We start from the raw sequence: 13,021 nt of genomic DNA, 5'->3' as shown, positions 1-13,021 counted from the left end.
CACACACCTTAACTTTGGTACACAATCTGTGTTACTCCGAGATGATGTCCTTTTCATGATGAGGCTGCTCCAATCCCCCTGACCCGGGAACGCTGCAAATACGGTTTCTAATGCAGGTTTAATTTGTCCAAGTCTGAGCTGCTTGCTGCTCCTTGCAGATGTGATCATGACTGCTAGACGCCTGGGTCCCTGAGCAGCTATCCCTGTGCTCCCTTGCGGGTCTGTCCAAGGGATTGTGTGACTACGCAAAATGGAATGCACAGCGAAGGAATGTGCTGCTGAAGGCCTGAACTTCTGTGCAGGTGGACGGAACTAATTGGTTCCTATTGCGGGACTTTCTGCACCGGCTTCCTATTTTGGAATGTCTCCCGGGGGCACTCAGCTTACTGCTGGATGTGTCAGTGGTAGTTTAGAATCGTTTCCGCACATATTTAGAGCAGAACATGTGCAATCGTTCTCTGGATAAAGCTAGTTGGCTTTTCCAGAAAGCAGGCAGAGAAATGCTTTGTGTGTATTTTCTTTTTTGCCCTCTGTCATAAAACCGATGAGGCTGAATGTTGAAGGATTCAGTGCCGATGAAATAAAGCAAACCTTTTTCAGAAGCCGAACATCTAATATGGCTTCCACTTGAGTGCAGCCACTTGGAAGCTGCGCCTTGGTTTTCAAACCGTTTTGGGAGTCGAACGGACTCCTGGAACAGATTAAGTTCGAGAACCAAGGTACCGCTGTATATTAATGTATGGTAATGTAACAGTGGAGGGAAGTGGGTGGTGCTGTGTTCTAAACTACAGAGCCTAGGGCTTGCTGATCAGAAGGTCGGCGGTTCGAATCCCTGCGACGGGCTGAGCTCCCGTTGCTCGGTCATCTGCTCCTGCCAACCTAGCAGTTCAAAAGGACATCAAAGTGCAGGTAGATAAATAGGTACCACTCCGGCGGGAAGGTAAACAGCATTTCTATGCACTGCTCTGGTTCGCCAGAAGCGGCTTAGTCATGCTGGCCACATGACCCGGAAGCTGTACGCCGGCTCCCTCGGCCAGTAAAGCGAGATGAGCACCGCAACCCCGGAGTCGTCAGCGACTGGACCTAAGGGTCAGGGGTCCCTTTACGTTTAATGTAACCGTAGTTTTTTCCCCTCCATTCTCACTTTTGTCTTCCTTTCCCCCCTCACTCTATGTTTTTATAAATGAAATTTTTCTAATAGAATATTTATAATAATATAGGTAGAAGAGCAGTGTCAGAATAAAAAGCTGTCCATGGCTCTCATCCTGGATTGTGATGATCAGTCATGCTGGTGGATGGAGGATGCAACCACATCCTTTCGTGGCTCAAAACTGAGGTTACATTTTAGGGAACCTACCATAGACACAGATAGTGAGGTTACAGTTTAGGGAACCTGTGGTTAAAAAAAATCTGCTTTTTTCTGCTGGTGACCTGTTGCTTCTTCTTCTGCTGCTGCCTAGAACTTGTTGGGACGAGACACTTTTCTTGTGCAAAGGGCAGCTAATTTCTCTTTCCAAACCCAGGACCACAGGATCTACTTGGGTGGTTGGAAGTCAAGAACAACATTGATGCAAGAAGAGTTTGCCTCCAAGTAGCCTTTTTATTTCGAGAAATGCAGGCCCTTCGTATCAGACAAAGGAAGCACCTTTCTATCAAATCAGACTGTCTAACTCAGCGTTGTCTTGGGTGGTGAACCTTTTCCCGACTGGGGGATGCATTTCCTTCTAGGGAACCTTCTGGGAACCACATTCCCGTTGGCTGGGTGGTGTCAGAAGTGGGCAGAGTGACAAACATAAATTTTGCTTTTGCACTGTAGGCTAGTTTCTGCAAATGCTCACATGCCCCTGTCTCTTCTACGTCCAGACAAGCAGGAGGCAAGATCAGGGTTCAAGGGCAGATTCCAGTCAGGCGAAAAACACTTGGGGTGCAAAGAAGATCCTTTAGGAGGAGTTCCAAGGGCCACATAAAGAGATATGGGGGCCACATTAGGCCCCCAGGCCCGAGGCTCCCTGACTATTCTCTATCTATCTATCTATCTATCATCTATCTATCTATCTATCTATCTATCTATCTATCTATCTATCTATTCTCACTGGCAGTGGCTTTCCAGGTCTCCAGGTTCTTTCCTATCACTTTCACAGAATTGTAGAGTTGGGAGGGATCCCAAGGTGATCTAGTTCAACCCCAGCCCAACTTTGTACCTGATTGTTTTTAAACTGGGGATCCAGCTGGATTAAATGTTGGACCTTCCCTCACGCAAAGTTCTGCCCCAGTTCTGCTTCCTTCTGAGGCCATCATCCACACCATACATTTAAAGCGCTATGATACCGCTTTAAACAGCCATGGCTTCCCCCAAAGAATGATGGGAGATGTAGTTCATCAAGGGTGCCGAGGGCTGTTAGGAGACCCCTCATTCCCCTTCACAGAACTATAATTCCCAGAGCAGTTTAACCATCAGTCCCTCTTTGCAGGTAGCTCTGGGAATTGTAGCTTGTTGAGGGGAATAGGAGGCCTCCTAACAACTCTCAGCGCCCTCCATAAACTACAGCTCCCAGAATTCTTTTGGTGGGAGACAGCTTAACAGTGCTTTCGTAGCGGTTTCAATTTATGTTGTGTACATGTATTATTTTCAATGCACATTGGCATTACTGAGATGCAGGAAAACCGAGTCTCCAAGCAACTTATCTGCAGGAAAAGACTGTGCCCTCCTGCCTCCTCAAGAGCCCAAACTAGGATGTGAAAATAAATCAATATTGAGATTATTTGTGCAAGGTGTGGCTGTTTGCAGGAAAAACACATTTAAAATTCGATTATATTGATATTTGAGCGCAGGCAACGGTTTTCCAGCCAATGTGGTGTGGATATTATAGATTTACTGATAACATGTTATCTAGTCGCTGTGTTGGACAACATTAATAGGTACTAATTTAATACCCACGACATGGCATGTTAATTAAGCTCACTTCATGAATATTAACCATCCCGTGGTGATTAAACGTTATCTGTTTATAATTAACGTCTTTAATTTAGAATGCTTTTAATGAGGTGCTGCCGCTATTGCGAAAAAAAAAGTAGTATTAATCATACAGAACACGTAAGATATAATAAAGCCGCCCATGAACGTAAGAGGCTGATTTGGGCGCGATTTCCCTGAGGTGAAGGAAGGTGGGGCCGGGCGCACTCGCGCATGCGCGCCGAGATAAAAACCCAACCCTTGCCGCTCCTCTGAGCGACAGGCGCGCGAGGGCCGAGCAGAGGCGGAGCGTAGAAGAGCCAATCGGGCGGCTGGGTGGGTGTGGCCACCCTCGCGCGTGCGCAATGCCCTCCCGTTGGCCTTCCCGAGCGGCCGCTCTTTTAAACAAGAAAGGACTGGGCGGGTCCCGCTTTTGTTTTTGTTGTGATTGTGGGCGGGGTTTGCCGCCGCCCCGCCCTCTTCCTTCCCTCGCTAAAAAAAAAAAAATCTTTGCAGGGATGCGCATGCGCTCCGTGGTAGAGGGGGGCGTGCCCGAGAGGGCGGCCGTGCGCAGGCGCAGCGGCTCCTCTGGGCAGCGGCGGCGCCCGCGCGTCGTCAGTTGGGTCAGTGCCGCCGCCTCGCACGGAGCTGGGCGCTCCTTCTCCCTCAGACGGAAGCCGCTCGCTCCGCGCCGAAGCTCCCCCGCCCCGAAGCGGATAGTATGGTGGATTACCACGCTGCCGGGCAACCTTCTTATCAGTACGGCGGCAACGGGCCGGGCATCGGCGACTACATGGCTCAAGAGGACGACTGGGACCGGGACCTCCTGCTCGACCCAGCCTGGGAGAAGCAGCAGCGCAAGGTGAGCCCGGAGGAGGCGCCTCCCCGCTTCCCGCCTCAGCTGCGGAGAAACAGCCTTAAAAACGGGAAAAAGAGAGGGGCGAGGGTTCCTCTGGGCATGGGCAGAGTGCCGCTCCCTTGGCCCCCTTCTCTCTCTCTCTTACCTCAGGACTGGGGGGGGGGGAAGAAACAGCCTTTAAAACGAAAAAAGAGAGGGGCGAGGGTTCCTCTGGGCATGTGCAGAGTGCTGCTCCCTTGGCCCCTTCTCTCTCCTTTACTTTAGGACTGGAATTATTATTATTATTATTATTATTATTATTATTATTATTAGGTGGTCTCATGCACTCCCTCGCCGCCCCCGGGGGCTCGTGTGTGTGTGTGCGCGCGCGTGTCTGTGTGAATCCGTGCAAGTGTAATTTTTTTTTAAACGGGAGAAAACTAAAGCTCCAGAAAAGGAGGTCGGGGGGGGGGGCGGGGAGAGAAGCTTGCAAGTCTTGAGTTAGGAGAACGTGGCGCGATCCCGAGTGGGGTTTTTCCCGTAGGTGGTGGTTCTTCCCCGCGTTGGGCGAGCAAAAAAAAAATTAAAATTGTTTCCGAGGGTGGGGTAGGAATGGGGATCGGGAAAGAGGCTTCCACGGCCTGGCCTGGAGCAGCGATCTTCAGCCTTTGCAGATCCGCCTTTAACCCGAGCGTGCATTTTGGGGAGCCATTTCTCCACCTTCCTTGACATACCTTGGCAGCGCTCCTGTTGTGACCACCAGTGGCTTAGAGAAGGTAGAAGTGTGAAAGGTTTGTGGGGGGTGTCCGAGGTAAGAGATTGGGGGTGACCAGTGGGTTTTGATGGGATGTGCTGGGATCAGCGGTGGAGGCAGCAGCAGCAAGATTACACACTGGAGGGCATCTATATAATAACAACGCCAATAGTAATTATTATTTGCGGCTCGCTACTTTGCTCTGGCCTTGAGGAACTTACCTTTCTCCACCTTCCCCTTCTGTTCCTCCCCTGCCTGTCTTCCTTTTTAGTTTGTGTAGCCCTGGCGGTAGGGCCTGTCTGGTGTGTGTGTTTTTTTTAATTGCCCTGAGCTGCTTTGGGAGACAATGGCTGTCTGCGTGTTATTTATTGTAATCTCGCTTTCCAAAGTGCACCAGGTGTTGTACAGATAATAAAAAAAAATTGAGTCCTGTGTGAGCTTTTGGCTGCTTGTGCCCTAAAGGGAGAGGCGTTCCTTTGCGGGTGGGGGGGGGATAATATGGTGGGGAGAGGGGTTTTCAGTGCCTGGGTGTGTGATAATGTTGTGATGTGAGGATTGGAGGAGGCAGAGAGACGGGGCATGTGGGGTTTTTTCCCATAGAGGGGTGCAGGGGTTCCTTGCCAGTGGGATGATGGTGGACAAAGGGCAGCCCTGGGTGGGGATAGGAGCCCCAACGTAGACTGTTATAGGGATACAGAGAGCCCATGTGTACTCTGGTCTGCCAAATAGTGGTTCTGAATCTGGATTCACGGTGTGTGGGGGTGTTCAGTGGATCCTGGGGGTGGAAGTGAAATTCCATGATCTAGGAATATGACAAAGCACACCAAAGGTAAGGTGTAAGGGGAAGCTAGATTATCAGAGGGCCTGTTTTGCCCTGGGCAGTCTTAGATGTGTATAGTTGTCTGCAGGTCTACTCTGAAGCAATCCACTGAGACTTTCCCCTGGATAGGTGCTGTTGCAGGACTGCAATTGCCTTGTATGAGCAGCATGTGGAGGATTGTGGGTGGCAGATAGGTGTTACGGAACCGAGACTTCAGGGTGTGGGGTTTGTTGGCTTAGGGGGCTGGCAGTGTGCTTTGTGAGGTGTGGGTTCTGGACAGGAGAAAGCCAGGGGCTGCATTTTGGGGGCATGAACGCAGAAGGGGCAAAGAGTTGGCTAAGGACTGAATAGGGCACTAGCACTTGCTGATCCCGGTTCTGATGACGTTATTTCGCGGGGATACTTTTCTGTTTGTTTCATGTTGGGGTGGCAGTGGCAGAGTTCTTGGGAGGAGAGCAGGGAGCAAAATGTTGGCTGGGGTGGTGGTGAGGTCTGTGGGGTGCTGCTTTCTAGGTGCTGCTGCCGGCAATGGAGAGTTGGGAGGTTAGGTGTGGGCCTAGAGCAGAGGGCACACAGGATGCAGCTTAGTCACTGTTCAAGGTGGCTGGAGTTTGCTTATGGAAATGTTGGTGGAGGTGGGGGGGGGGGTGAGCAGGGAGTGGTAGGAAGAGGAGGAGAGGCAGTGCTGGGTGGGGCAGCTTAACTTGCCTGGTGAAGAGCACGTGTTGCCAGCCATCCCTCTCCCAGCATTCTCCCTTGATTGATTCATCCTGCAGAGGGGGATGGGGAAGAGCCGCTGGAAGGAATGACTGCTGCTTCCCGCCCCCCCCCATCGCTCTTCCCTCCTCAGCTGCTGGGGAAGCGTTTTTTAATTACAAACTGGCTCACCACAGAAAACCCCCCTGGGAGATCTGGGCTGCTAAGTTAGCATCCCCATACATCACACACCATTTTTATGGGTGATGTGTATGTTCTCTTCCCTTGGAGCAGTTGTCTCCCCACGCCCCAGACTGGGGTGGCTTGGCCATTAAATGCTGCAAAAGAAAGGGAAGTTCTACCTTGTACAAGGGTTTTCCACCCACTGCCCCCTTTCTCTCACCCCCCCCCCCAATCCCCGCCTCCATCCTAATGTGTCTGGACTCTATTAGATTGGAAGCCTGCGGCCAAGGACTGTTCTTTTCCAAAAAATGTGCAGCATTTAGACATTTTAGGACCTTCATAAATTAATGACAATAGTGCAAACATTTGCTGCCTCGGGCATTGCTCATAGATGATTGGTAAATTTAATTCCCCTGCCCCCCCTGTAGTTAAAAGCCACTTCATTGCGTGGTTTTATTGGACAAGTCCAACAAGTCCAGCCCTTGAAAGCCAGGCCTTCAGTTTCCCCTGCTGTTGTTAGCCAGCTCCCTGAGGTCAGCTGTCACGTCCAGGAGCACTGACTTGCATTGATTGTGCCTGCCCCCCCCCCCCCAATACTGGGCTGCCAGGGTTTCTGCTCTCGTATCTGTGGCTTGTGATGTGGAAATAGTCGTAGGGGCAGACTGAATTCCCCAGCTGCCTGCTCTGTTTAACTGTAGCAAATCCCTCTGCAGTTTGCTCAGTGTTAAAGCCATGTGCTTTGTGTGTGGCAAAGGCTTACATTAACAGACAGCCTCGTTTATTGCTTTACGTATCCTCCCCACCACCACCTTGTGCTTCTCAGATCTGAGAAGCGCACGCATGTGTACAATGTCTACAACCTCTGTCAATTGCATAGTACTGTATGTGTGTTTCAATCGCAGGAGTAGCTAACGTGTCCAGATCACTGGCCATGCTGGCTGGAGTTGAAAGAAGTCTGTTGTCTTTCAGCATAGTTGCTCCTGTTTTAGAGAATAAAGTCTGCTGCATCTGGGAGACAAGAGCTGGGAACTTGGGTGTATTTGGTTCTGTTGTTTCCACAATGCTCTTGCCCCGGCACCCCCTCCTTTTACAATAATAATAACCTACCTTACAGGGTCGTTGTAAGCATTGCTAGAACAAATGTGTGCTAATACTCCAGAAGCACTTTACTGTATATAATATCATTTACTGTTACAATTATTAGGAGGGAATACACAAGGGTGCTTTCTAAAAAGCCGTATCTTTATACCGATCAATAGCAGCTGTGTGGCGATTTCATTTTCCAATAACCTCTTTTTTTTTACCGGACTTAACCCTCAAGCTTCTGGTCCAGCCTTCCTCCTTCCAAGCTGCGGTGGCCAACATTCCTCACTTTTGTCTTCAACCTCAAGTCATGTAGAATTTCTATTATAAAATCCTAGTTACCTTGCTGAGTGCTAGAAGGGGGAAATCTCCCCCTCTTCCCCGCCAGTCCCCAGCGCCTGCGAAATTACTCCGAGACTTTGGAAGAATATCCTGGCTGTTGCGGACGTTGCGTTTGTATCGTCCAGCAGAGCAGTTGTGCTCTGGATTTGAATGGCAAGCGGTGGTGGGCCATCTGCTATTTAGTTTAATTATCTTAATTGCACGCTGTCTTAAGGCTCAGCTAAGAACAGCGGAGCCAAATTCAAGGAGGCATGGGACTCTGTGCCGGCTCTGAGTTGGCAGGAGGAAAGTCCTTGCGGGAATATTTTTTTCTGAATAGAATGAGCATGTGTTGCTCCAATACATGTAACAAGCCTTCAAGACCCTCCCCGCATGCTCCACTCCTCAGCCTCCCCTCCCCTCCAAAATATCTGTGCTGAAATCAAGATACCAGAGGAGTAGTAGCTACTAGACTTAATGGCACGGCTTGCTGTGTGAGAGCCAAGCTCAGCGCTGCTAATGACTTTCCCATGTTCTCTGGCATAGCTGCGGCCTGGAGGGAACGTATATGTGTCTTTCCGAAAGCCTGTTCACGTAACAGTTGCTGGGGGAGGAAAAGGTGCGGCCTCTTAAACGCTGAACGGTAGCATCGTGCTCCTCCCACTACACCTGGCGACACAGGCTTTGAATCAACCTTGTCACTGTGACGTTGCACCTGAGCTATTTTTATGGGGCAGGCGCAGCCAAGAGCAAAGCATGCCAGGCAGCATATGGCTTCCACGCCAGAGGAAGGGCTTTCAAGGTGTCGCCGCACAGATGATCTATTCCTTTCTCCGCCTTCTCCCCCCCCCCCCCCCCAGAATGGAAAACTTAGGTTGAAACTTCAGCTGTACACACTTGGCAAGTGAAAAAAGAAAAAAGAAATAAAATAAAATGGAGGCAGAAAGGGGGTGGGTGTCTGGGAATTCCCCCTCCCCGCTCTCCCACCTGCCAATGGGTTGTGATCATAAAGGATTGGGGCTTTAGGTGTGATCCCTGGAATATAACCCCCGCGTCAGTTGCAGGTTTATTGTAATTTCTTCCTCTGTAGTACCATTTCAGGTTGAAAATTGGATGGGTTGAGTTTCATGTTGGAATGCTTGTTCGCAGAAGATTCCCCCTTGCATATATTTTTTTTAAAAAAAATGCATGTAGGGGTGTTGTATGGAGGCTTGGCTATGAAAACTTGATATGTTAGTTTGCTTCATGCAAGGCCTCCCCACCCTTTACCCACCTGCAGCCTAAAGTGCTGCACTGCAGCATTCTGATAGTTGTATAAATGAGTTCTCTCTCCCCCCCCCCCAATAAGCTGGTGCCCTGAACTACAACTCCCATCAGCTGTGCTGCCTGGTGCTACTGGTAGCAGTTGTTGTCCGGAACATCAGGACACCAGGTATGAACCGGGGGAAACTGATATGAGCTGCTCCTCTCTTTGTTTTTCCGAGGAAATTCTTAACAAGCATCTGAGCCATAATAGCCTTCTCCCTCCCATCCTTGGTCTGGGACAGATTAAAGAAAAAGGGGTGTGTTGGGTCTGTTGCCACACTCAGGCCATGCTCAGAGCTTGGAATGTCAGCGGGGAGCCCACGCCATAACTTGGCATTAGCCTAGGAGTTTATTTATTACCCTCGTATTGCAGGTTGGAGGAGCAGGGTGGGGGGGGGGTGGTTTGTCTAAGGCCCTGCAGTGAGGTACAAGCTGGGCTGGGCTTTGAACTGGAGAGATCCTGACTCGCAGTCCCTCTGCGACTTTCCGTTCGCCTCTCCTGAGCCTTTCCACCCGGCCGAGGCTCCTCGGCGACTTCCTGAACTGCCCTGACGTGAGCAAACCGAGCCTCCCCTTTGTGAACCGGATGCGCAGTTAGGTAGCCATCTGGAATCGATTGTCCATAGCCATTTCAGTCCTGCTGGGCTGTAGCTCTGCACCATGTTGCTCCCGGGCCCCGCACTCTTGTTCAAACATTGTTATGGCAAAAGTGTTTGGCCAGAGAAACTCCTACTGCTTCTGTGCTGATCGCACTCTGATAAACATCCTTTAAGTCACATTCGCAACCAAAGCTCAGATTTCTTCTATTGAAAAAACAACAACAACCAAAACTGCTCTGGTTGTGTGCTTGGAAGTGGAAAATCTGACTTTTCTTTCCTCATGTGGCTGAGAGATGGGGGAACGTCAAGCTTGTAATGGTCACTTTTACCCCAAATGCTGAGGAAACTGGTTGTTCTCCCCCCTCCAGATGAAAATTCTACCTTTTTTTTTCAGGTCCCAAACTTAGAGGTTTAGCTGTATTTGAGATTTGGAGCTTATTTTGGAAGCAAAAGGTGCATGATGCGTTCTGCTGCAAATTCTGGGTTATGTTGCTTTTTTCAGTGACAAATGGGCACCTTTCTTAGGGCAGCATGAAAGAGCGATCTGGGAATGCCACGGAGTCCACGAAGGTCAAGGAGGGGTGTGCGTCTCCACCCTATCAATTTCTGTACGTCAAACACTAGTGCCAATATTTGAACAGCGGGTGACATTCCTGTGTCGTGTGGCTTCCTGTTGCTTGTGGTTAGGCACGCAATATCTTCAAGTGTATAGGAGTCATTAGTTTAAGGTGTGCTGGATTTGGACAATTCAGCCCTGTTTCTGTGTGTTGATTGCTTCATATTGACAAAGGTAGCTACTGTGTGAAAGGGTTGGACAAGGCCTGCAGCCCTTTTACGTGACCCAGAAACGATCTTAATGTGGTTTGCAGACTTATTCCATACTAAAGAATGTGGGTGGCGCTGTGGGTTAAACCACAGAGCCTAGGACTTGCAGATCAGTAGGTCGGCGGTTCGAATCCCCGCGACGGGGTGAGCTCCCGTTGCTCGGTCCCTGCTCCTGCCAACCTAGCAGTTCGAAAGTACGTCAAAGTGCAGGTAGATAAATAGGTACCACTCAGGTGGGAAGGTAAAAGGCGTTTCTGTGCGCTGCTCTGGTTCGCTAGAAGCGGCTTAGTCATGCTGGCCACATGACCCGGAAGCTGGACACTGGCTCCCTCGGCCAATAAAGCGAGATGAGCACCGCAACTCCAGAGTCAGCCACGACTAGACCTAATGGTCAGGGGTCCCTTTACCTTAAAGAACTGTGCAAAGTTTCTTGTCCTCAAAAGGTACGGAGGGAGAACGGCTGTTGATGAAGAAGGTTCGGAAACATTTGTTTAAAAACCGTCGCAGATTTCAAAACTTATAAGTCGATTTGAAGGGCTGATCGGTGGTCTTTAACCAGCCTTGCAAATATGCCTCCAAAGTTACTAGCCTGCTAGTGGCTGAGGAGGGATGGAGGAGATCTGCATTGCTATGCTGGGTGTGCGAAGGAGGGTTTTGTCTCTCTGTCTCTCTAGCAGCCCGCTTGGTTTCTGTGTTGAGCCGAGAGGAAGGATGGAGTTCTGCATCTCAGCCATGTCAGCCCACTCGCCCAGCTGCATGCCTGTGGCCGCCTGGCAGGTCCTTAGATACTTCTGATTGTTGTCTTTAATTTCTGAAGAGGTTGTTAGTTCTTGAGAATGGAGGATTCCTTCTCCCCTCTGCCTTGGACATTGCAAAACGCAGCAGGTAGACATTGTAACACTTCCCAACACTGAATTATTTCTGAGTTGATATGAAACAGTTTCTGGTGCAGCTTAGGGGCAGCAACACGCCACATTGTAGAGAGGAGAAATGCAAGTTTGTATCTCCTTTGGCGCACAACCTGGGGAAACCCGCTGCAGTTTACTTGGCAAAAGTAAAGGGCGTTAATTCCGTTTGGAAATCTGGCAAAGGTGCGATCAGGTCGTGCCTTGTGAGCAATCCTTCTGCTCCCATTTGCTCAATGGCCACAGGAAGCCAGAGGAAGCCAGAGCTTGTGCTGCCGGTGCCAGCGTTCAAAATCGGCGTTTGGCTGCTGGCGTGGGTCCAGTTGCGACTACATGGAGATTTACGTGTGCTAGGTTGGCAACCGCGATTTAAAAACCCTCTGCCTTAGTCCATCGTTAATTCCATTTCCGCTGCCTGTGCTTCCCTTTCTTGCGCTGGGACAAGTGAATTGTTGTAAGTCGAGAAATGTGGCTGAGATATTAGAATCAGTGGCGTAGCGTGGGTTGTCAGCACCCGGGGCAAGGCAAGTAATTTGCGCCCCCCCGCTGCACTGTCCCTCCCCCAGATAGTCCCTCGCTCTCTCTCCGCACCTCACCGCACGCCTGGCACCCTCCCCTCCACAGTGGGCGGCGACCCGGCGGCTTGGATCAGATTCACACAGCCAGCACTGCAGTGAGAGAGAGTGAGTGAGGCAGGTAGGGGCAGAGAGCTGCGAGTGCGAGCGCCCCCCCAGATGTTGCGCCCGGTGCGCCCGGCCCCCCCTGCACCCCCACGCTACGCCACTGATTAGAATCACAGAATTGTAGCATTGGAAGGGAGGCTGAGGGTCATTTAGTCCAGCCCCCTGGTGAATAGATATTCCATTGTGGCGACCGACCGCAACCTAGATTCAAGGTGCCATTTTAGCTTATATACCCAAGTTTAACCCTGCCCGGTGCTATTCCTGGCTTCCAGGTTGCCATCCCAGGTTTCAATTCAGGGGGTGAAGTCCTCCGGATGTTGGACTCCATCTCCCATCATCCAGCATGGAATTATCGGAGACCATGAACACTTGGAGGGCCACGCCACAGGTTCCCCATCACCCCCGATTTGAATTCAGTGGGCCAGGCACTCTGGGTTTGTCCTGGTGCAAACAGACTGGTTTGGGGGGGCGGTTGCCATTCACCCACAAGGCAGAGGTGGGTAGCAAATGGCACGTCTGTGTATACCAGGGATGTCCCTTGCCTTTAACCCCCCAAAAAAACTCCCCCCAAGCTTATCAACCCCTTAAAAAAATGGGGCTCTTCTCCCTTAAAAAAGCCTAACAACTTTGAGCTGAACCCCAAATAGCAGTTCTTGGTCCCAGGACTTTTTAACCAGCTTCTGGCAAGCTCTGTGAAGCCAGTGACCCTTTTAAATGGTTCAGTCTTCTCCTGAAACATAACAGGGTACGATGTCTTGAACAATCTCCTCCAGGTGATGGTTTAAACTTGCTCATGGTATCTTCTGGAGTGAGGGGGGGCAGTGAGGTGCTGCAGTTCTGAAAATGGCCGTGTAAAGTCACTTTGGGAAGTTGTGTGTCCACTTGTGAGGTTTGCAAGCTGTGTGTGGCTGTTACACGTCTGGTTCTCAGAGAAAGTGCGGGGGGGGGGGAGTGGGTCTGCGCTGGAATGTGAGCTATGCACAGTTTCAATAGCATTGTGCGACTGTTTGCATCTCCTGTGTTGTCCTGCCGAGACTGTTGCAAATAAACAAAAGC

The 13,021-nt window shown here is 50.4% G+C and overlaps 1 protein-coding gene across 4 annotated transcripts in view; it reads left to right on the top strand.

Moving 5' to 3' along the window:
* The first annotated feature begins 3,525 nt into the window (after positions 1 to 3,525).
* The window catches only part of ACTN4 (actinin alpha 4), a 141,776-nt gene continuing 132,280 nt past the window's right edge, over positions 3,526 to 13,021 (top strand). For 2 of the 4 annotated variants that reach the window (XM_083454983.1, XM_083454980.1), the window contains exon 1: positions 3,541 to 3,815. In XM_083454983.1, the coding sequence (XP_083311109.1) occupies positions 3,675 to 3,815 (141 nt within the window). In that variant the 5' untranslated portion in view covers positions 3,541 to 3,674. Of the gene's footprint in view, positions 3,816 to 13,021 lie in introns of all 4 variants that reach the window. The other 2 variants (XM_083454981.1, XM_083454982.1) reach the window with 2 other exon arrangements.

Source organism: Podarcis tiliguerta (assembly GCF_965153285.1).
Source record: "Podarcis tiliguerta genome assembly, chromosome: 8".
NCBI lineage: Eukaryota > Metazoa > Chordata > Lepidosauria > Squamata > Lacertidae > Podarcis > Podarcis tiliguerta.
The sequence above is the reverse complement of the archived record's forward strand: the minus strand, read 5'-3'. Positions and strand labels throughout refer to the sequence as shown.